The 24,088-nt window shown below is 48.0% G+C and overlaps 1 protein-coding gene across 1 annotated transcript in view; it reads right to left on the reverse strand.

The window, feature by feature from the left end:
- Nucleotides 1-1,069: 1,069 nt before the first annotated feature.
- Nucleotides 1,070-24,088, reverse strand: part of TMEM50B (transmembrane protein 50B) — a 33,725-nt gene continuing 10,706 nt past the window's right edge. The window contains exons 2-7 of the mRNA XM_040980757.1: nucleotides 17,705-17,844; nucleotides 16,579-16,691; nucleotides 14,663-14,730; nucleotides 9,591-9,683; nucleotides 5,427-5,484; nucleotides 1,070-2,557 (exon numbers count right to left, since the gene is read on the reverse strand). Coding sequence (XP_040836691.1) covers nucleotides 2,512-2,557; nucleotides 5,427-5,484; nucleotides 9,591-9,683; nucleotides 14,663-14,730; nucleotides 16,579-16,691; nucleotides 17,705-17,803 — 477 coding nt within the window. The 5' untranslated portion in view covers nucleotides 17,804-17,844 and the 3' untranslated portion in view covers nucleotides 1,070-2,511. The remainder of the gene's footprint in view (nucleotides 2,558-5,426; nucleotides 5,485-9,590; nucleotides 9,684-14,662; nucleotides 14,731-16,578; nucleotides 16,692-17,704; nucleotides 17,845-24,088) is intronic.

Raw genomic sequence — 24,088 nt, forward strand, 5'->3', positions numbered from 1 at the left:
CACTCCTCTGATGGGCTGAAGCTACCACTGGTAAGCATGAAAGCCAGAGCTAGTGGTGGCCCAGGCTAGTAGCAGCAGCACCCATTGGCATTTATGTGGGCCAGGCTGGGTTGAGCTAAGCTGTAGCACCTATGGGTACGCACAAGAGCCAGAAGTGATGCAGGACAGACTCGGCTAGGCTGCAGCACATGCAGCGCTTACAAAGCAGGGATTGGGGCAGGCTTGGTACGGTTATAGGGGTTGCCCCAACTAGGCCATGGCACCCATGAGTATGCATAAGGACCAGGCCCATGACAAGCTAGGCTAAGGCACACTTCTGTCAGTTTGCATGAGATGGGGCTGGGGCAGAACTGACCAAGCAGGTGCATCTACCCATATGTGCACCACTAGTGCAGGTGACAGACAGAACCTGACCCTGCACTGGCTGGCGAACACAAGAGTCAAGTCTGAGGTCACTCCAGGTGAGATTTCTTGGGGTACTCCCTAACTAGACCACTGGACTCAAACTCCAACCACAGGGAAAAATCACAGGATGTGCATGCATCAGGACTGGGCCTCCTCAGTTGCTGGTGCCTGTGCAGTGGGTGGCATGTCCAGACACACACGAGGGACATAATGGGCAGCTCATCGATGCCAGCACAGGATGTCAAGTGTCTCATCAGAGGATAGAACGAACAGTTTGGACAACTTCCCTGGCCAAGTTTTGTAACATGTTCCTGGGCCTGTGGATGCCCCAAGGTGGACTTGGATAGCCAGTAGATCTTGGGAAAATGTTCTCAATCCTGGTGTAATGAAGCCGACAACACCTCACTCCTCACACTTGCGGATCACTCTTCTCCACACTGGGGTCTCTAAGGCATCAGCAACGAATGCCCCCATTCCTGGGTGCTGAGGTAATTTTGCAGAAAGCAGCAGGCCCCTTCCCTTCCCCCTCCTGAGGACAGAGGAGGAAAAAAAATCGAAACATTTGTCTCTTCCGCCTTGCTCCTCACTGGAGACCCACATGGGCGTGCATCTCTCTAGACTACGGAAACAATTAAAACGAAAATTAAGAAAAATAGATTTTAAGATAAGTGTTTCTTTAATCAAGTCTAACTGACTAATGGAAAAATGAATGGCAAACCAATTTTATAGTTCATTTTCTCCAAAGGACTCAGTAATATTATTAGCATATAACAGAAATAACATTTACTGCAACAGGTTACGACAGTGGAAACAAGTAATTAATCTTACAGTTTGTTGGATGCAAGACAATAATTTTGAGTAAAAAGGAACAACAAAGACAAAAGTAATCGAACAAGATGGCATGTGGACAAAGGCACAGCACTCGGCAATCGCTTCATAGTCTGTGCAGGTGACCCTCTGCGAGGAGATGGCTGCAGGCCAAGGCTGTGTGGGAGCGCCACACCAGCGCCCAGAGATGTCCCATGGTCAAAGCTCCCAGCACAAAGTGCAACATGAAACTCTGGATAGCAACAGTAGCGATCAAAGCACCCAGCGATACCAAGGGCGCAAATACAGGATTGCAAATGCAGCAAATGACGCTTCTGATTGCAGTGTGAACTTCCACACCGCAGGTCTATTTCACAGGAACATTCACACCACGCTTGCCAGCTACAGCAAAGGGAGACCTGCAGTCGTAACTAAGAGGACGAAATGCCTAATTTATTGTGAACAGGCTCATACTCGCTCCCTTCTGCAAGGATTCCCCTTTTCGTCACAGGAGGCATGCTTTAGGACTGCGGGGGTCTCCCGCGTGCTCGCGATTGGCTCACGTCAGAGGAGGAGGACAGGCTGCACAGCACGGCGGCCGCAGGACTGCGGGAGCTGCTCCTCGGAGAGGCAGCCGCTGAGTGCCCACTCGGAACCCACGCATCAGCCAAGAGAAGCTCTGCGCCCTTCACCGCAGGTTATCCCTGGTCACGCACTGTCACGTTAGAGGAACTCCTTTTAAAAGAGGTCTTCAGAGACAGTCCTTCAGACATTTTTTTTTAAATCTTCATATAAAAGTCCACTTCTTTAATACATAAGGACAGACTTTTTTCCTTAAAAAAAAAAATCCTCTTTTTTTTTAAGCCAAAATAAAAAATACCTTTTTTTTTTTTTTTTTTTGAAGCAGCTCTGGGCTTATTCTGGATGCACAGGGCAACAGTTGCTGCCCAGCTTCAGACAGCAGAGACAGACATCAGAGCGGTCCCCTCAGGGACCACACGACGGGGCGGCCCAGCCCAGGGAAGAGACCCAGCGTCCAGTCTTGGGCATTAGGAATGGACAGTCATCAGCCAGCCTCAATGGTCTTAGACAATATGTACATATCAACAGTCTGGTTGATTAAAAACAAAAAAGAACAGGGTTCATAAAACTGTCTCAAAACTCAGGGCATAAAAGTGTCAAGAAACAAAACTCAGTGCACAGTCGAATCCATTTGGCAATGTGTAAATCATATGGGGAAATAAAAACTTATCTACAAATAGAATATAACAAAAGGAAAACAGGATTGATGCGGCAACCTCAGGTCCACAGCTCTTCAGTCCTTCCGAATTTGTAGATCAGAGTGCTAGGAAGACAAACAAAACATGAGAAAGAAGCATCCAGAACAGGCAACACTAACTGCCTGAGCTCCACAGCTTCCACTGGCCCCCAGGATCCCTCAATTTCGGCTTCTAAACTTCAATTTCAGAAACAGCTGAGCTAGTGAAGCGCTCTTTCTCAGAACTAGAAAGTCATTATATAAATGGCATATGAGGCAGAGCGACCCTCCTCCTGACAGCAGCAGAGGCAGAGCAACCCTCCTCCCGACAGCAGCAGAGGCCATGTGACACCTCAGGCCTCAGCCGTTGCAGCCCTCCACCCTGGACACTCGACAGCACTTCCCCGAGTCCTGCCTGTGCACCAGGCTCCTGGCAGAGACCAAGGACGGACTGGGAGGAACATGGACACATCTGGGCCTGATGGAAGCAGCAGTCGAGTGAGGGAGAAAACCTAACAAATACACGGAAAATGCCAACCGCAGCAGAGTTCCAGGGAGCACAGGCCTCTAACAGCCTCGCGGGAGACGCAAGGACCAGCTCTGGCCAGACTGAAGGAGGGCTTTCCTGAGGCAATGGGGACGAACCAGGAGAGGGCTCACGACAGGGCAGGGGGCAGAGGGCAGGCAGAGGGGACCCTGTGGGGCTCGGATTCGAGCTGCAGGATGATGTGTGATGGGTATGAAATGTCAGTAAAGAAGTGATGTCAAGGCACCATCTCTGTCCAGGCTGGGCACCCAGTCCATCCGGACACCCACCAGCCGCTGTGGCTGGCGGGGAAGGTGGAGCCTAGCTCTGGAGCCAGGAATTTAAAGTGCTGGCTGCCGCAAGGTGGCTGGTGCCATCTGGGCCTGGCCACGAGCTCCAGGGACTCAGGAGTGTTGAATTATTCTCTAGGGACATCCTTGGATGAGACAACCATACAAGTAAGCGAGAAATGACTCCTGAGGGACTCCAAATGACAGGGTGACTGTACTTGGTAAGCGAGGGGACTGAGGCTCAGTGCTGTGGAGGGGCGAGACCAGAAGATGCATATGGGTTAGGCCAATGCACCAGCCCACAATGGAGTATGGCAGCCAATGGGCATGGGGAGGACTGCCTCACCCTTGGATTGGTGAAATCAACAGCACTGCAGAACTATCCAATCCACTTTATCAGAACTCTCAGAACATGCACTGTAGTGGGACCCTGGGTTGACCTGGGGTGGTGGTTCCCCATCCCTGGGTACTGGGACATTTGAGAGGCCAGGTGTGGCTTCCCTCTTTTTTTCTCCCCTTCCCTCCGAGACAAGAAAAAATGAAGAATTAGGAAGCAATGATTTCACACACTTTTCCCTTATCCCCGATTCTTCCCACCCTGGTCAACCCTGTAATTGCCATCAAATACATAAAAATTAAAAAACAACAACAAATAAAAAAAGAAGTGATGTCAAGAGGCAGCGGGAATGGCTTCTCACGGTTTGTCTAAGATCAAGAGGAGGCAGGCTACAGGGGTGACTCTGCAGGCCATGAGTGACACGGCAGCAGACCATCAATAGCTGAATGACTCAGAATTTGACTTCAGCCAACTAGAGGCAAAAATAACAAGAGAAGGCCCAGAACGGAGCCCGAGAGGCCAAGGAGAGGAGGGTCACCATGCAAGGGGGACAGGAAGAGCAGCCGGCGATGCAGAAGCTACGCCTCGGTGGACTGCACCCAGGTGGGCACTAAGGAAGCAGGCAGGTCCGCTGACGTGCCTCTGGCACTGTTACCCTCACTCGGGCCTTGGTGCAGACAACCCTTCTGCTCACTCAGCTCCCCTCTGTGCAAATCCTTCGACCACCACACAGGGCCGAATCTAAACTAATTCCTAAACATTGTCTAAAACACCTTCAACCTGGCCAGGGCTATGGCACAGAGAGGTAAGCCATGCTTCTAACTCTGGCAGCCCATGTGAGAGCTTACGTTCAAGGGAGCCAGCATGGTGGCACAGTGCGTTAAGCTGCCGTTTGTGATGTCTGCACCCCATTTCGGAGAGCTGGTTCAGGTTCTGCTCCCTGCTACTACACCTGGAAAAGTAGTGGAGGATGGTGGAAGTGTTCAGATCCCTGAAATGCATTAAGGAGACTTGGCTGGAGTTCCAGGCTCCTGGCTTCAGCCTGGCTCAGCCCTGGCTGCTGTAGCCATTTGAGCAGTGAGCCAACAGATGAAAGATCTGTGTCTAGGGCCTGGCATGATAGCTCAGCGGCTAAAGATCTCACCTTGAAAGCGCCTGGGATCCCATATGGGCACCGGTTCTAATCCCGGCAGCCCCACTTCCCTTCCAGCTCCCTGTTTGTGGCCTGGGAAAGCAGTCGAGGACAGCCCAAAGCCTTGGAACCCTGTACCCATGTGGGAGACCTGGAAGAAGCTTCTGGCTTCGGTTTGGCTCAGCTCCAGCTGTGCAGCTGCTTGGGGAGTGAACCATCAGGTGGAGGATCTTCCTCTCTGTCTCTCCTCTCTGTAATCTGCTTTTCCAATAAAAATGGATAAATCTTTAAAAAAAATCTGCATCTAATTCTATGGGTATGTCTGTCTCCAACGCCACCTTTCAAATAAATACAATTAATCTTTAAAAACATTTTTATGCAAAAAAATGTGAAAACTATGCATAACTTTTTTCACAAACTTTTGGAAGATTCTTCGCATGCGTAGATTTGAACTTTTTTCACACCAATATAAACATTTTAATTTCATTGTTCACAAACTTCTTGATGTACCCTGAGATCTCTGAACTCATTAGAGGGGAACTAAAAGGGTGGTGCACACACAGAGATCTCAGCACAGAGCAGCCCCTTACTAACGTGTTCCATGCACATGCTGTTCTTTATAATAAAGCTGACATTTCTGTAGGTGTTATAGAAAAAAATAAGCAACTTACCTAAAGAATATAAGTGCATTTTGAAAAAACACAGCTAGTCCTGGATACACATCAATATCTGCACATACAAAGGAAAACAGGTTAGAAGTCACACTGGCCAACGGGGCCACGGCGGCTCCTGCCATTGCTCAGGACACATCGTGGAGAGTTCAGTGTACTACTATTATCCATCAAACACATCAACAATGACAGTGACACACGGATACTGGATAAAACCCAATGAACTTAGATTTTCTGGAAAGTTACTGCTGTGGTTCTAATTGCATCAAGTGGTGGCCTTGGGGGTGGAAGGCAGGCATTAGCCTAGCAGGTAAGGCGTCCATCAAAACACCCGCATCCCATACTGGACAGCCTGGGTCAGCAGGAATGCCTGCTGCTGCCGCCAGCTCTCTGCTAACACAGGTCCCAGTAGGCACCCTGACAGCTCAAGTAGCCAGTGAGAGACCTAGTCGGCCCAGCCCGGTCCAGGCACAGCAGGCACCCTGGGGGTGAGCCAGCAGATGAGGGTACACTCGCACTCTCTCTCAAACAATCTAGTAGCAAATAGACTACAGAAGCACCACCCTGTCCTTTTATTCCAACAGTTCGAACAGAAATAAGAAATATTTTAAAGGCACAAATTAATTCGTGACTATTTAACAATCTATTTTCTTTCACCAAGTCAAGAGTTATACGAGCAATGTGACAGATACAGAAAGGACCATCACAGGGGCCAGGGTCATAGTGTGCCAGGATGCCACTTGCAATGCCAGCACCCCACATCAGAGCGCCAGCTGCACCCCTTGCAATCCAGCTCCCTGACATTGCAATAAAAAAATTTTTTTAAAAATTCCACTTTGAGGGGGCCCGGCGCGGTGGCGCAAGTGGTTAAAGGTCCTCGCCTTGCACGCCCGGGATCCCATATGGGCGCCGGTTCTAATCCCGGCAGCCCCGCTTCCCTTCCAGCTCCCTGCCTGTGGCCCGGGAAAGCAGTCGAGGACGGCCCAAAGCTTTGGGAACCTGTGCCCGCGTGGGAGACCCGGAAGAGGCTCCTGGCTTCGGATTGGCATAGTATCGGCCCGTTGCGCTCACTTGGGGAGTGAATCATCGCACGGAAGATCTTCCTCTCTGTCTCTCCTCTCTGTATATCCACCTTTCCAATAAAAAAATAATAAAAATAAATCTTTAAAAAAAAAAATTCCACTTTGATGAAATATCTGTAGCAAAAACAATACGTCAGTGGTTGCCTAGAGCTGAAAGAGCAGGGAGTGGAAAATGCCTGAAACAAAAATGTTCTGAAATTGGCTTGTAGCAATTATAGCACACCCTGAATCTAGACACTTCACTGTGTGAACTACAGGAGAGCACTTCTAACAGCTGGTGACAAAACACAATTATACTGATGTCTCTTTGTTCCAAAAACTGTGACATTCACATGTGATCATTAAATAATATACATTTTCTATAAACTTTTTGAAGAAGAACTGCATGGAATGTAAAATATGTCTCAATATGACAAGCTTCAAAACAGAACCATTTAGGGCCCGGCGCGGTGGTACAGTGGTTAAGGTCCTCGCCTTGCACGCCCGGGATCCCATATGGCCGCCGGTTCTAATCCCGGTGGCCCCACTTCCCATCCTGCTCCCTGCCTGTGGCCTGGGAAAGCAGTCCAGGACGGCCCAAAGCTTTGGGACCCTGCACCCGCGTGGGAGACCCGGAAGAGGCTCTTGGCTTCGGATCGGCATAGCATCAGCCGTTGTGCTCACTTGGGGAGTGAATTATCGGATGGAAGATCTTCCTCTCTGTCTCTCCTCTCTCTGTATATCCGCCTTTCCAATTAAAAAAAATTTTTTAAATAAATCTTAAAAAAAAAACACAGAACCATTTGCTCTACTAGCATTTCTCTTTAAAAAGATTTATTTATTTTTATTGCAAAGTCAGATATACAGAGAGGAGGAGAGACAGAGAGCAAGATCTTCTGTCCAATGATTCACTCCCCAAGTGATCGCAATGGCTGGTGCTGCACTGATCTGAAGCCAGGAGCCAGGAACTTCCTCCAGGTCTCCCACGGAGGTGCAGGGTCCCAAGGCTTTGGGCCATCCTCCACTGCTTTCCCAGGCCACAAGCAGGGAGCTGGATAGGAAGCGGGGCCTCTGGGATTAGAACCGGCACCCATATGGGATCCCAGTACATTCAGGACGAGGATTTTAGCCACTAGGCCACCACGCCAAGCCCTCTACTACTATTTTTAAACCAAAATAACATAGTTTAGGTATGTTTGCTGAGAAGTCCTACTGTAAATATTAGTCAATCACTGCTCTTTTTTTATGCTTTATTTTACTAGACAGAGACAGGAAGAGACTGAGAGAGCTTCCACCCATTGGTTCATTTCCCAACAATAGCCAGAGCTGGGCTGGGCTGAAGCCCAGAGTCAGGAGCTTCTTCCAGGTCTGCCTGGGTGCAAGGTGGTCCAAAACCTTGGGCTACTGCTTTCCCAGGCCATAAGAAGGGAAATGGATCAGAAACAGAACAGTCAGGACTCAAGTGGTGCCCCCACATGAGATGCTGGCACTACAAGCAGAGGATTAGCTTGATAAACTTCCACACAAAGCTTATTTATTTAACTCCATCTCCCTAAAAGGCAGAAGAACAGAGAGAAAGGTGGAGCTGGGAGGAGAGGCAGGAACAGGGGAGAGAAAAAAGAGATCTTCCATCTGTTGGTTTACTCTCCAAATGCCCACAACAGCCATGGCTAGGCCAGGCCACAGCCAGGAGCCAGGAATTCCATCGGGGTCTCCCACACGGGTAGCAGGGGCCCAAGCACTTGAGCCATCTGCTGCCTCCCGGGATGCATCACCAAGAAGCTGCATCGGAAGCAGAGCACCCAGAACTCAAAGTGGCACCTGACCAGGGATACAGGCTCCACCCACAACGCTCACCTGACCAAGGATACAGGCTCCACCCACAACGCTCACCTGACTGGGGATACAGGCTCCACCCACAACACTCACCTGACCGGGGATACAGGCTCCACCCACAACACTCACCTGACCGGGGATACAGGCTCCACCCACAACGCTCACCTGACCGGGGATACAGGCTCCACCCACAACACTCACTGCCACTGCTTGGATCCTAACTCACTTTGACCCAAGTGCAAGACTTTAAACGAGTGACAAAATGTATTCCAAAGATCTTCAAGCAAACTATGAGGCTTCAGGTATACCATCAAAAGTGGTGAAAATCAAGAATGGTTCAGGACCAGGACACATGACAGTTAAGCAAAGGGAATTGAGACTCCGGGCTGAAGGGATGAATAAACTGGACTCTCTAAAGGAACTTTGATCTTGGCAGTGAAAGGAGCCACTGAACCCGGGGCTTTGGGTCTTTCCAGGGCCAGTGCTGAGACAGGCTTCTGCTTTCCAACCCCAGTATGGATGGAAAGCTACGAGACTGGCACAGCCAGAAAACTCAGGACAGTGTAACAAGAACTCATTGCACATCAGGTGTTTCTGCATCAGGGGTACACACCCTAAGCATCCCCTTGTACCTGAGACTGAAAGGAAATGTTGGTGGAAGCAAATATTTCAGAGTCTTAGCTGTTTGTCTGAAATCCTTGGGGCAAGGTTTGCTTCAGAATTCGGAAATTTTGATCCAAGAATTCTAACAGAAAGCATACACACACACAGCACCCCAGCTGGGTTTGGACCACCACCCCATAACCTAACACATCCATACTCATCCCTGTAATAAAACACTTGGACACTATCAGCAGGTCAAAGATCAAATTGTGCCCTGTGCCTTTCGGCCAGGTTGTGCCTGCAGGCCAGTTATAGAAAACTTGATTCCAAGCATTCTGTGGTCTAGACTTGCAAACCAGAGAACTGCCTACACACTCCAACTACTGCAAACCCCAGAGGGTGCACTTCCAGGCTAAGGGCAGCCAGGCTGTTCTAGCTAAGGCAAGAAATCAGACACTTGAGAGCTGACTGGCAGGGACCTGCTCTGCTAACAGCTGGGACTCCTGCACCCAGATGCTGCCCAATGGGGTGCCTTCACCCAGGGGCCCAGCTCCACGGTGACTGAGCCATCATACTGCATCACATTTCAGGTGAGTAGACAGAGTAGAAACAGAAGGGACAAGCTGAGTGTGTTCAAGGCAAGGGGAGAGGGAGATACACTTACTCTGGGTAACGTAGGCACCAAAAAGAATCCACATGGAAGCGATGAGGGACCCGAACATCAGCATGAACCCGATGAAGAGCCACACACGAGCACCTGTGAGAGACAGGCATTAGCACCTCACTCGTGTTGCAGCCCTGTGACGTCCCAGAAACATCCAACTGCCACCTGGTTATTCATCCATACTACACACCAAGATGAACACACATTTCTGCAAACCTGGGAAAACATGCACAACAATGAAATGTTCTTAAAAAAAAACTGAAAGGAAATAAACTCTACCTAGAAAGGAGAACAGAGGCAAGTTAGACTTGTCCTGGCTATTAAAAAGGAATATAATACCTTAGGAAGGCAAAATCAGGGACCTTCTTGAACTGATCAGACCCTAACTACAAAACTGCCCCACTGTGTACGTTACCGAAGCAACTGCTGTTTACTACATGTAGCAAACTACTTCAGCTAGGCACCATCACCTAAAAAACAGAAAACATCACACAAATACTGATAGCCCCTTTTTAGTAAATGTTAAGATTCTTTTAAAAGATTAATTTATTTGAAAGTCAGAGTTACAGAAAAGGAGGGAAAGACAGAGAAAGATCTTCCATCTGTTGGTTTACTTCCCTAGTGGCCATAAGGGCCAGAGCTGGGTCAGTTCAAAGTCAGAGGATGCCCCATGTGGGTGTAGGTGTTAGGAGCCACAGACTTACGGGCCTCAGACTTGGCGTACCTGACAGCCTGTTGCATTGCAAAGCCTGCCTTGGGCAAGCAGGGCCACAGCAAGCAGGATATGAGGCCAGAACATCCTGTGTAGAGCAAGCAGAACAGAACCTCCACCCTTGTTCCTGTTCAGATGGTTAGTTCCTCCCCTGTTTAATATAGATGATTAGTTCCTTCCCTGTTTCAATGAAGATAATTACTTCCAGGAAACCCCTCCCCTTCCGCTCCTCCCCTAGAGAAGAAGGTATATATATGAGGAGTAAAATAAAGAGCAGGAGGCACTCTTTTCCACCAAGTATGTGTGACCGTGTATTTTGGGGGCTAGCAGCCCGGCATTCCCAGTCCACCCTCAGGGTTTGAGCGTCATGTCCTGCACATTGGGACATGTAGGGGCCTAAGGACTTGGGCTACCTTCTACCTTCCTCTGCTTTCCCAGGCACATTAACAGAGAGCTGGATTAAAAGTTGAGCAGCCAGGATTCAAACTGGCAATCATATATAATGCTCATCCTGCAGACAGCAGCTTTAGCCATTACACCACAGCACAGGCCCCATGGTATGATTCTAAAATCCCACCACCACTCGGCAAGGTACTCAGCACACAGCGATGGTTCCTCAGCAGCAAACCCAGGAGTCTCTGTGGCTGTTCCACATTTCTGAGAGGCTCAATGGCACGGGAAGCTCCTTGCTTCTCTGTCACACAGAATTCCAACCATCGGTCAAGTAGACATGTGAGTAGAGTCCACATCTGTATAGGAGGGCAGGTTGAGGCGTACACCAGACTCTGCTCACGGGTACCCTGACAGCCCAGTGCCGCACACAAGGAAGAGCACACAGCTCTACTACAAAGTAAAATCCTGGGCGTGTGTCAACTGTCAAAAGTGTCAGCAAAGGAACAGAGATACAAGAAGTCTTGAAAGCTCAACATGGGCAGCTGATAGCAAGCAGATCTCTAGAACCATTCAACAATGTATCATCCCTTGGAGAAAGAGAACTTCTAAACTGTGAGTACATTCCATCAGATTGCTTTTTTTAAGAGTTATTTTATTATTTTTATTTGAAAGGCAGAGTTAGAGAAAGAAGGAGACAGAGATCTTCCATCCACTGGTTCAAACCCCGGTGGCCGCAATGGCGGGAGCTGAGCCAATCCAAAGCCAGCAGCCAGGAGCTTCTTCCAGATCTCCCATGTGGATGCAGGGTCCCAAGAACTTGGTCCACCCTCTGCTGCTTTCCCAGACCATAAGCAGGGAGCTTAGAAGTAGAGCATCCACCGACTAGACTGCAGCTCCCACTGATTTATGTGAGGGCCGAGTGTCTGCTGGACAGAATCAGGCTGGACTGCAACACCCATCGAGTGGAAGACAAGGCTGGAAACAAAATCAACCCAGCAACTGCAACTCCAGATGATTGGGGTGATGGACTGTGCCACGCCCTGTACTGGCAAGTACACACAAGAGTCTAGTCTGGGATCACCTCAGACAAAGTTTCTTTGGGATCTCCCCAATCGAACTGCTGGACTCAGAACCCTAACCATGAAGAGAAGTGTAAGTTCCATGGTCTACCACGGAGTGCAAGTGTCAGAGCCGAGCCTCCTCAGAGGCTCAGACGGAGCAGTGGACAGCACAATCAGGTTTCCATGGAGAATATGGCAGTCCATCGGAACCTGCAGAGGACACCTGGCATCACAACAGAGAACAGAACAAATCAATCAACTACCCCAGCCATAGTTTGGCAGTGAAAAACTGGGCAAACGGAGACTCTATGTCAATCAGTGGATTTTGCAGTGACTTCATTGTGCTTGGAATGGCGAGACTGGCAGCAATTTAGAACTGCTGAACTATCAAAACCACTTGAGCAAGACCCTCGGAGCATGCCCCATGTCGGGGACCTGGGATGGGTGGAGACTGGGTGGGGCTTCTCCCTTTACCTCCCCTTTTACTCCAGATATAGCGGGAAAAATGTGGAAGTAATAGTCTTACCCACTTTCTTGTAGCCCTTAACCCTTTGTGCCCTAATTAACTATGTAAAGATTGTCAAAAAAAAAAAAAAGTGGAGCATCCAGGATACAAACCAGCACCCATATGAGATGATGACACCAAAAACAGAGAGGCTTAGCCTACTAAGCCACAGATCCAACCCTTCAGACTTTTTTTTAAGAGTCAAAGAAAGGGCCCCACCCTTTACCCTAGGTGCTAAAGTCCTCGCCTTGCATGCACCAGAATCCCATATGGGTGCTGGTTTGTATTCCAGCTGCTCCACTTCCCATCCAGCCCCCTGCTTGTGGCCTGGGAAAGCAGTAGAGAATGACCCGAAACCACGGGACCCTGCACTTGTGTGGGAGGCCCCTGGCTTTGGAACATTTCAGCTCCAGCTGTTGCAGCCATTTGGAGAATAAATATGTGAGATGTTCTTTCTGTTGTCCTCTCTGTGAATCTGCCTTTCAAGTAAAAAGAAAACAAATCTTTATTTAAAAAAAAAAAAAGGAACCACAAAAAAATCCTTGAAATTATTTTTTATCATGTCCTTTACATATTATCATACACATTATACTTCCTAATTCAATTACATAAGAAAAATTTCCTCTTGGGTCTAGCTTTGTGACACAGCACATGAAACTGTCCGCTTTCACTCTGGCACCCCACAAGGGCTCTAGCTCGTGTCTCAGCTGGCCCACTTCTGATCTACCTCCCTGCTCAAGTGCCTGGGAAAGCAGCAGAAAACAGTCCAAGCGCTTGGGCTCCTGCACCCACGTGAGTTCCAGAAGAAGCTCCAGACTCCCGGCTTCAGGCTGGCACGGTCCAAACTGTTGTGGCCACTTGGGGAACAAACTAGTGGGTGAAAGCGCAATCTCTTTCACTTTCTCTGTGAAATTCAAACCATCAAATAAATAAATAAACCTAAAAAGTTTCCAATGCAATGGCTCATTTGGCTAATCCTCCGCTTGCTAGTGTTAGGGTTCCATATGAGTGCTGGTTTGTGTACCAGCTGCTCCACTTCCCATCCAGCTCCATTTTGGGCCTGAGAAAGCAGCAGGGGATGGTTCAAAGTCTTGGGACCCTGCACCAATGTGGGAGACGAGAAAGAAGCTCCTGGTTCCTGGTTTCGGTTCAGCTCAGCTCCACTGTGGCACTTGAGGAGTGAACCAATGGATGGAAAATCTTTCTCGGTCTCTCCTCCTCTTTCTAAATCTAAATTTCCAATATAAGTAAGTAAGTAAATAAATAAATAAATCTTTTTTAAAATACCTTTTAAAAAAATAGAACTAGGGCTGGTGCTGTGGCATAGTCAATTTAGTTTCCTCCACCTGCGGTACCGGCATCCCCTATGGGCACCAAGGGTTCATGCCACAGCTTCTCCATTCTGATCAAACTCGCTGCTTACGGCCCAGAAAGGTAGCAGAAGATGCAGCCACATGGGAGACCTGGAAGCTCCTACTGGCTCCTGGCTTCGCACTGGCCTAGCTCCAGGTGTTGCAGGCATTTGTAGAGTGAACCAGTGCGTGAAAGGGATCCAACTGTGTTTCTTCTGCTCTCCTCCTCATAATTCTGCCTTTCAACTAAAAATCAATAAATCTAAAAAAAAAAAAAAAGCCCTAAGATGCCTACAGCTCACGGTGGCTGGAATACAGGGTCAATACCTACTTGGGGCTCCTGACTCAGCACCCTGCCAATGCAGATCCTGGGTAGCCTCCGCAGCTCAAGTTAACGAGTTGCCACCACCACATGACAAACCTAGTCTGAATTCCCATTCCTGGTGTCAGTCCAGGCACCACTGCACAGGCATCGGAGCAGTGAACCAGCAGACAGAAATTCTCTATACATCTCCAATAAGTTACTTTTACAGTCTTTTTCCTCCTGCATTCCAACATTACTTCTGAGTCTGGAGTGCAAGTTGACCCTAGAAAGTGACAACACAAGCCCACGCGCGCAGCCACACGCTTCATGCATATTGAACTTCAGTTCCCGTGTCACGTGTCACCCTTCAGGAATCAGACCAAATACTTCTGTGTGCCTTTTATGATCCACTGGCTGCATGCTTCCCGCACCTGCCTATTATTTCACCAGCTATAATGTAAGTAATATCATTATTTGATACCAGAGATAAGAATAAATCCATTGATAACACTGGAATCTAAAATTCACTGATCTTTAACAGTAACATTTCATCTCTACCCTGAGCAACATAACAAATACACACACACACACACACACATATACACAATGAGCTTAGGTTTCTTCAAAACTTGAGGACACTGAGACTTTTTCTCAAAGGCAGTGAAGAGCATGGGAGCGTGGGAGTCCTGAACACTGCCTCCTGCTGGCGACTCTCGCCAGCACACAGAGCGGGTCCCGTACTTACCCGTCCTTCCCAAGCAGCCGCTTTCATAGCTGTCCCCTCTCACCTGCGCGTTGGACACTGCATTTATCCTGGAACAGTGCAGAATCATCCAGTGAGCTCTTGTGCTGTTAAAACACTTATGGAAATTTACAGACCACTTAAAAGAGAGAAACAGATTATTTCCTAATTAAAGTCAATATTCAAAGAACTTTAACTTAACAAAATCCTAGTGGATAGAAATATTACATTAAACTTCTTTTCCTAAAGCATAACCGGAAGATGTTTCTCTTAATAGATTTTAAGAGCTTTCTATCACTTGTATCCAAGAGTCATGAAAAACGGGCAGCTTCCTGATTTTTCTGCCCACCTAACCTTTATCCCCGAAGGACCCACCATCGGTTACCCCGTCGTGCCTTGCTAAAGCTCTCATCATCACCAAAGGCTACCCATCTCTCTCTGTCTGAAAATTCATTTTCTTTGATTATTTCTTAAACTCAGATAGAACTTAGCCCATGTACAATAAAAGACCTACTTTATCCAGCTGCTCTTCCTACTTGTGTTAGGAACTGCCTTTTCCTAGCAGCCTGCGTACAACTGGAGTACCTCCATTTTCCATAACATAACCCCTTCTTATACTCCTGACAGAATAAATTATGTAATCTCGGTACTTAGTGGTTTTTTTAATTGCTAAGTGACATCAACGAAAAGCTTCAAATCTTATATGAGGCATGATAACTGATAAACCTGAAAATTATTTAACAAAAAACTCACAGCTCAATCTCATCTGAGCCAGTTCTGCCCTTCCCGCAAATATTAACCACACTGGGTCCAAGAAGTACATTTTTAAAAAAAATTATGCCCCATGGCAAAAGCTGAATGTTTAAGAAAACTTAAAAAATGTGGAAATATAACATACTTCATTAAATCTAAGATGCACTACTCTTTTTAAAACTGACAAGAAGAAAATCGGATTATAATCCTAAAACACCACTAACTGTAAGATACATTCAGATATTAAGATATAACAGTATTTCTTGGGGCCTGGCACAGTAGCTAAATGGCTGAAGTCCTTGCTTTGCACACTCCAGGATTATATATGGGCTCCAGTTTGTGTCTCAGTTGTTCTACTTCCCATCCAGCTTCCTGCTTGTGGCCTGGGAAAACGGTCAAGGACGGCCCAAAGCCTTGGATCCCAGCACCCACGTGGGAGACATGGAAGAGGCTCCATCCAGGCTCCTGGTTTGGGATCGGCTCAGCTCCAACCATTGTGGCCACTTGGAAAGTGAATCAACGGATAGATCTTCCTCTTTGTCTCTCATCCTTTCTGTATATCTTTCTAATAGAAATAAAATAAACCTTTAAAAAATGTTTTAAAAAGAATGCTCACTATAAAAAAGTAAATAAATAAATCTTTCCTTTAAAAAAAAAGTTTATCTTGGAACTCACAAAATAAGATAAATGACCAGTTTAAAAAACACAAGGAGGGCCTGGCATGATAGTGTAGTGGTTAAAGTCCTCGCCTTGCACACACCGGGATCCCACCCATATGGTCGCCAGTTCTAATCCCGGCGGCCTTGCTTCTCATCCAGCTCCCTGCTTGTGGCCTGGGAAAGCAGTCAAGGATGGGCCAAAGCCTTGGGACCCTGCACCCACATGGGAGACCTCTTCGGAAGGTCTTCCTCTCTGTCTCTCCTCCTCTCTGTATATCCACCTTTCCAATAAAAGTAAATAAATCTTAAGGAAAAAAAAAAAAAACACAAGGAGAAAAATCACAGTGCTAACCATATAAGTGACTAAACTCAACACTCATCCTTGGTACCAAAGAAAAAAAACCTTAATAAAATAGGGACACATAGTTATTAGAAAGTTATTTAAGGAAGCATAAATAGGAAACAATGCTTTACAAAAATAATGTTGAGAATGACCTTCACACTTACATGAAGAAAGCCAGCGTGGAGAACACCCCGCACGTGTGAAAGGCGTGGTTCAACTGCTCCGGCTTGGAATACACAACAGCAGCGTCTATCATTATCCACCAACCTGTGAAAAACTGAAGAAACAGCCCACGTCACTGACACATTCAAAAACACAATATCTGCTTTTCAACAGCAAAGCTGGCATATCCCACGTGAGTACTGACTGAAATCCCAGCAGATCCAAGTCTCACCCCTGCTAATAAGCAAGGGACGGTAACACAGGATGAGACGATCCAACTACCTTAGTCCCTGTCACCCCTGCAGGAGACCGGGGTTCCTTGTTTCTGGCCCAGCACTGGCTGCTGAAATCATTTATGGAATGAACCAACAAATGGAAGACTCTGACTCACTTTTTCACTCCCCCTCTCTCTCTACCATTCTTTCAAATAAACATTTTTAAAAACAAAAAATAAAACTCACGGACCAACCACATCACAATTAGCAAACACCATCATAAAAAACATGAAAAAAAAATTCATAGGGGCCGACATGTCGGTTCCACTGGCTAATCCTCCCCCTCCAAGCGGTGGGATCCCACATGGGCGCCATGGCGTTCATATCCCAGCTGCTCCACTTCCCTTCCAGCTCTCTGCTTATGGCCTGGGAAAGCAGCAGGGTACAGCCCAAAGCCTTGGGACCCTGCACCCACATGGGAGACCCAGAAGAAGCTCCTGGTTCCTGGCTTCTGATCGGCTCAGCTCTGTCCTGGTCACTGTAGCCACTTGGGAGTGAGCCAGCAGGTAGAAGAGCTTTCTCTTTGTCTTTCCTTCTCTCTATAAATCTCGAATTCTGAGCCTTGGAAGTTCTCAAAGCACTACACATATGTAATTAGGTTTACCTATTAATTTAAAAATGCTCCCACCTATAATAAATAGACTATGCCTGGAACTGAAGAGACACTGAATTTAAATAATTCACTCAGTTGGATGAACCAAAGGCCCTCGACGCTGTACTCCGTAAACAGCATCTAGGTCTCTGCTAGGTGTTTGAAATGAAGCATAACTGTAGAAGGGCATGAGAGTTCAAAGGAATTCATTCCGGGCAGAAAGAGCGCCATGCCGGTCAGCAGCCAGCTGCCCTCACTCACCAATATGCCGGCCACCACGGACGCCACGGCGTTCCTCCTCTCGCTCCAGTCAATACACTCACATTCCGGCCAGCGGAAATTGTCCAGGAAGCCCGCCATGTTCACACCTTAAGCATGGGTTTTTCATTAAATGTTGTATTCTACAAACAGAAAAACAAACAAACAAAAAAACTAAGGACATGTTTGTAAGACATAAAATAGCTTATTTCTTCTCATTTCCAAAGTTTTTAATTTATCTGTTTGACAGAGAGAAATACAAACACACAGAGAACTCCAATCTGCTGGTTCACTCCCACAAACGCCTGCGACAGCTGGGAGTGAGTCACACTGCAGGCAGAGCAGGAAACCGGTCCAGCTCTCCCATGGGCTGAACGGAGCCTCATCACTTGAGCCGGCACCTGCCTCCCGGGTCTGCACCAGCCGGAAGCTGGAGCTGAGAGCAGAGCAGGTGTAAAATCCAAAGCACGTTGCATGTGGATACAGGTGTCCTAATGCTAGGTCCAATGTCCACCCCTCGTGCTCCTTTTTATTTATTTTTTTAAAGATTTTTTTTTTCATTTTTATTGGAAAGGCGGATATACAGAGAGGTGAGACAGAGAGGAAGATGATTCACTCCCCAAGTGAGCGCAACGGCCGATGCTATGCCAGTCCCAAGCCAGGAGCCTCTTCCGGGTCTCCCGCGCAGGTGCAGGTCCCAAAGCCTTGGGCCGTCCTCAACTGCTTTCCCGGGCCACAGGCAGGGAGCTGGATGGGAAGCGGGGCTGCCGGGATTAGAACTGGCGCCCATATGGGATCCTGGGCGTGCAAGGCAAGGACCTTAACCACTGCACCACTGTGCCGGGCCCCTCGTCCTCCTTTTTATAAACAAAAGACACAAATTTACTTTAGGTCCTATACTACTAGAGTTCAGAAGAAACTTTTTACATTGAAACTTTTAATTCTATTTTTCCCATTTTGAAGTCCTCATGTACGCTCGACTGTGCTCGGACACAGAGCAGGCTCACCATTTACTAGCTGAGAATAGAGCTCAGTTATGTCTATAAACCATTTGACACCTCTCCTGAGAGGTGCCTCTATGACCCATACTCTTTAAGTCAACAATAAAGACTAGTTGTTGGGCCCGGCACAGTAGCTTAGCAGCTAAAGTCCTCACCTTGAATGCGCCGGGATACCACATGGGTGCTGGTTTGTATGCAGGTAGCCCCACTTCCCATCCAGCTCCCTGCTTGTGGCCTGGGAAAGCAGTGGAGGATGGCCCAAACCTTGGGACCCTGCACCTGCGTGGGAGACCTGGAAAAAAGGATCCAGACTCCTGGCTTTGGATCAGTTCAGCTCCGGCTGTTGCATTCACTTGGGGAGTGAATCATCGAATGGAAGATCTTGCTCTCTGTCTCTCCTCCTCTCTGTATATCTGCCTTTCCAATAAAGATAAGTAAATCTTACAAACAACAACAACAAAAAAGACGAGTTGCTTCCAACAGGCAACCTCCAGGACTGCGGAAGGCAATGTAGTCCTGCCTGGCTCTCTGGAATGCTCACGCGGGGGTCCTGGCATCGGGGGTCCTGGCTCTCTAGGCATCGTGTCAGCTCAAGCTGCTGCCTGGGATGCCTGGGTATCAGTGCCAGTTCGGGCACCTCTGTTTCTGATCTGGTTCCTGCAGTTGTGCACCCTGGGAGGCAGCAGGTGCATCAGGTCCTGATACCCAGTGGAAAACTGAAAGAAGTTCGAGGCAACTGGCTTCAGCCAGCAGAAGGAAAATTACCCTCTTTCTTTGTCACTCTCCCTTCCAAGCAGATGAAAATGAATTTTTTTAAGATTTATTTATTTTTTATGAGACAGATCAGATTTACACAGAGGAAAGACAGAAAGAAAGGCCTTCTCTCCATTGGTTCACTTTCCCAACGGCCTCAATGGCCGGAGCTGAGCTGATCCAAAGCCAGCAGTCAGGAGCATCCTCCGGGTCTCCCATATGAGTGCAGGGGCCCAAGGCAGGCCTATGCTGTTTTCTAGGGCCACAAGCAGGTAGCTGGAAGGAAAGTGAAGCAGCCAGGACACAAACCAGCACCCTTATGGGACCTCAGTGCTTGAAGGGGGAGGATTAGCCAATTAAGCCATTATGCCAAACCGAGATGAAATAAATTTTAACTGGCAGACACCATGGCATAGTAAATTAAGCCACTGCCTGCAGAGCCAGCATCTTATATGGGCTCTGGTTCAAGTCCCAGCTGTTCCACTTCCAATCCAGTTCCTTGCTAATGTGACTGGGAAAGCAGCAGAAGACAGCTCAAGTCTTGGCCCCCTGCACTCATGTGGAAGATCTGAAAAAAAGCTCCAGGCACCTAGCTTTGAACCTGGCTGTTCAGCCATTTAGGGGGTAAACCAGCAGATGGAAGAAATCTCTCCTTCCCCTCTCTCTCTATAACTCTGCCTTTCAAATAACAACAAAATCTTTCCCAAAAAACCTTGTAAATCTTGCTAAAAATCTCAACTTGAATGAATTTAATTTGATTAAGAGAAACCTGAGTAAGGGGAGGGACAATTATGCACAAAGCCCCAGGATGGTTCCAACAGGAATGGCTGGCCAGCATCAAGGAGCCAGATGCAGTACCTTCACAGTGCCCTGCGATACAGCTGCTGACAGAAACAGGAACAGATCCTGTTTCTGATTACCGTGGGCCTCAGGAATTGGGGGTCCACAGAGGTGTAAAGCGGAAGCTTGACAGAAAAACTTTCCAAGATTCAAAGTTCAGGCACTAAGGTAAACATTCAGGAGAGGAGAGGGATCCTTTACCAAGAACAAAGGTCAACCTCAGGAGGCTTCCTTCGGATATTTACCTCTTCCCATCCAGCTCCCTGTTAACCCGCCCGGAAAGCAGAGGGAATGGCTCAAGTCCCTGGGCCCCTGCACTCACGTGGGAGACCTGGATAAAGAACCTGGCTCCTGGATTTGACCTGGCCCATGCCTGGTTGTTGTGGCCATGTAGGAAATGAACCAATGAATGGAAGATATCTCTCTGCCTTTCCCTCTCTCTTTAGCCCTGCTTTTCTTTTTCTTTTTTTTTTTTTAAGATTTATTTACTTTTTAATTGCAAGTCAGACATACAGAGGGGATGACAGACAGAGAGGAAGATCTTCCATCTGATGATTCACGCCCCAAGTGACCGCAATGACTGGTGCTGTGCCAATCCGAAGCCAGGAGCCAGGAACCTCCTCCAGGTCTCCCACACAGGTGCAGGGTCCCAAGGCTTTGGGCCGTCCTCAACTGCTTTCCCAGGCCACAAGCAGGGAGCTGGATGGGAAGTGGAGCAGCCGGGACCAGAACCCACACCCATATGGGATCCTGGTGTGTTCAAGGTGAAGATTTCAGCCACTAGGCCACCGTGCCAGACCCAAGCCCTGCTTTTCAAATTACAAAATCTTACACACACCTGGGAACCGAGATAAACCTCTTTTCATTATAAAGGTATCCGGCCTCAGCTGTTTCATTGTAGGATCACAAATCGAACTGGTACAGTTAGATAGCAACAACTGCTACTGCTGACTCTGAATAGATGGAAATGCATGTTGTTGTTGGAGGATATTTTCAGTGATTCAATGCCTAAAATTTCATTACTCAGTTTAGGAAATCAAGGGATGGACCCGGCGCCGTGAGGCCTAGTGGATAAAGTCCTAGCCTTGATGTGCCCACTGGGATCCCATATGGGTGCTAGTTCTAATCCCGGCAGCTCCACTTCCCTTCCAGCTCCCTGCTTGTGGCTTGGGCAAGCAGTGGAGGATGGCCCAAAGCTTTGGGACCCTGCACCTAAATGGGATACCTGGAAGAAGTTCCTGGCTCCTGGCTTTGCATCGGTGCAGCAACAACTGTTGTGGCCACTTGGAGAGTGAATCATCAAATGGAAGATCTTCCTCTCTGTCTCTCCTCCTTTCTGTATATCTGACTTTGCAATAAAAATAAATAAATCTTAAAAAAAAAAAACAAAAGGGGCCCGGCGCGGTGGCGCAAGTGGTTAAGGTCCTTGCCTTGCATGCCTGGGATCCCATATGGGCGCCGGTTCTAATCCCGGCAGCCCCGCTTCCCTTCCAGCTCCCTGCCTGTGGCCCGGGAAAGCAGCAGAGGACGGCCCAAAGCCTTGGGAACCTGCACCCGCGTGGGAGACCCGGAAGAGGCTCCTGGCTTTGGATCGGCATAGCATCGGCCCGTTGCGCTCACTTGGGGAGTGAATCATCGGACGGAAGATCTTCCTCTTTGTCTCACCTCTCTGTATATCCGCCTTTCCAATAAAAAAAAATAATAAAAATAAATCTTATAAAAAAAAAACAAAAGGAAATCAACGGATACTGGCAGAAAGCAAAAGGAGAAAATAACTACCTATTTTAACACAGAGTAATCTTCATTCACAGATAATGTATCTGAGGTTTAGAGCATTTAATCCACCATCGACAGCTGCTTCACGAGCTGCTAAGCGCTACCCATACTCAGGATACCATACTGAGGATATCAAAGTGCTTAAGACAATCAATACACAAACAAGTCTGGTTAGAAACATTGCATGACTCTATGCGTTATCATAAAAAAGTACTATAATAGAAACATGAAAAGCACTTCTTAGCAGGAAGAGGCGAGAAAAGATCAGCAGTGAAGAACAAATGCGCTGCATTTTGAAACATGAACAAGAAGTTTGCCGGATATTAAGGAGATAGAGGGGACAGGCATTCGGACTGGCAGTTCAGAAAGCCATGTCGGGAAGCCCACATTCCCAGCACACGGCCTGGGTCTCAGTCCTCCTTCACTCCTGGTTCCAGCTTCCTGCTAAGGCACACCCAACGAGGGAGCAGGTCCTGGCCAGGTGGTCGGGTCCCAGCTGCCTAGTTAGGAGATTCGCACCAGAAGTTACAGGCATCTGGGGAGTGAACAGGAGCTCTGGTTGCACATAAGTATGCATCTCTCTGCCTCAGAAACAAAGTAGAAAAGAAAAATTACAGACAAAAAAAAGAATCATTTTTAATAAAATATATAAAATAATATAGGCCCAGAACAGAATAGCATTTAAGGCTCTTTCAGGGAGTTATAACAAGTGACTAACTTGTTTGGGACAAGATCATGAAGGATTTTTCAGCCTACGCAAGTTTAAGTCTTTGGGGTCAGCAATGTGGCACAGTAGGTAAGGATGCCATTTGCAATGCCAGTATCACATAGGGGTACTACTTCAACTCCCGGCTGCTCCACCTCCTATCCAGCTCCCTAGTGGGAAAAAAGAGGAAGATGCCCCAGGTTCTTGGGGCCCTGTTCCCACGTGAGAGACCTGGATGAAACTCCTGGTTGCTGCATATCTAGCCACGTGAGGAGTGAACCAGTGATGGAAGGGTCTCTTTCTCTCTCTCTTTTTTTAAAGATTTATTTATTTTTATTGCAAAGTCAGATATACAGAGAACAGAAGAGACAGAGAGGAAGATCTTCATCTGCTGATTCATTCCCCAAGTGGCTGCAACAGCTGGAGCTAAACCAATCTGAAGCCAGGAGCTTCTTCCAGGTCTCCCACATGGGTGCAGAGTCCCAAGGCCTTGGGCCATGCTCTACTGCTTTCCCAGGCCACATGCAGGGAGCTGGATGTGAAGCGGGACCGCCGGGATATAAACCTGTGTCCACATGGGATTCCAGCAAGTACAAGGCAAGGACTTTAGCCGAAACGACCAAAGCTGGGTTTGTATGAAGCCAGGCGCTTGGAGTTTCTTCCAGGTTTCCCACATGGGGTCAGGGACCCCAAGCCTTGCAGCCATGCTCTGCTGCTTTCTCAGGCTATCAGCAGGACAGAGCCAGTCCTAGCACGGTGGCCTAGTGGCTAAAATCTAAGCCTTGCATATGCCAGGATCCCATGTGGGCTCTGGTTTGTGTCCCGGCTGCTCTGCTTCCCATGCAGCTCCCTGCTTGTGGCCTGGGAACAGTAGAGGACAGCCCCAAGCCTTGGAACCCTGTAGCTGCATGGGAGATCCGGAAGAAGGTCCTGACTCCTGGCTTCAGCTCAGCTCATCTCTGGCCATTGCAACCTCCTGGGGAGTGAGCCAGCAGATAGAAAATGTTTCCGTATCTCCTTCTCTCTGTAAATCTGACTTTCCAATAAAAATAAATACATCTTGGGCCCAGTGCGGTGGCGCAGTGGTTAAGGTCCTCGCCTTGCACGCCCAGGATCCCATATGGGCGCCGGTTCTATCCCGGCAGCCCCGCTTCCCATCCAGCTCCCTGCTTGTGGCAGGAGAAAGCAGTCAAGGACGGCCCAAAGCCTTGGGCCCCTGCACCTGTGTGGGATACCCGGAAGAAGTTCCTGGATCCTGGCTTTGGATCAGCATAGCATCGGCCATTGCGCTCACTTGGGGAGTGAATCATT

This window comes from Ochotona curzoniae, unplaced genomic scaffold (genome assembly GCF_017591425.1).
Source record: "Ochotona curzoniae isolate NIBS_2020 unplaced genomic scaffold, NIBS_Ocur_1.0 contig_3498, whole genome shotgun sequence".
Lineage (NCBI taxonomy): Eukaryota > Metazoa > Chordata > Mammalia > Lagomorpha > Ochotonidae > Ochotona > Ochotona curzoniae.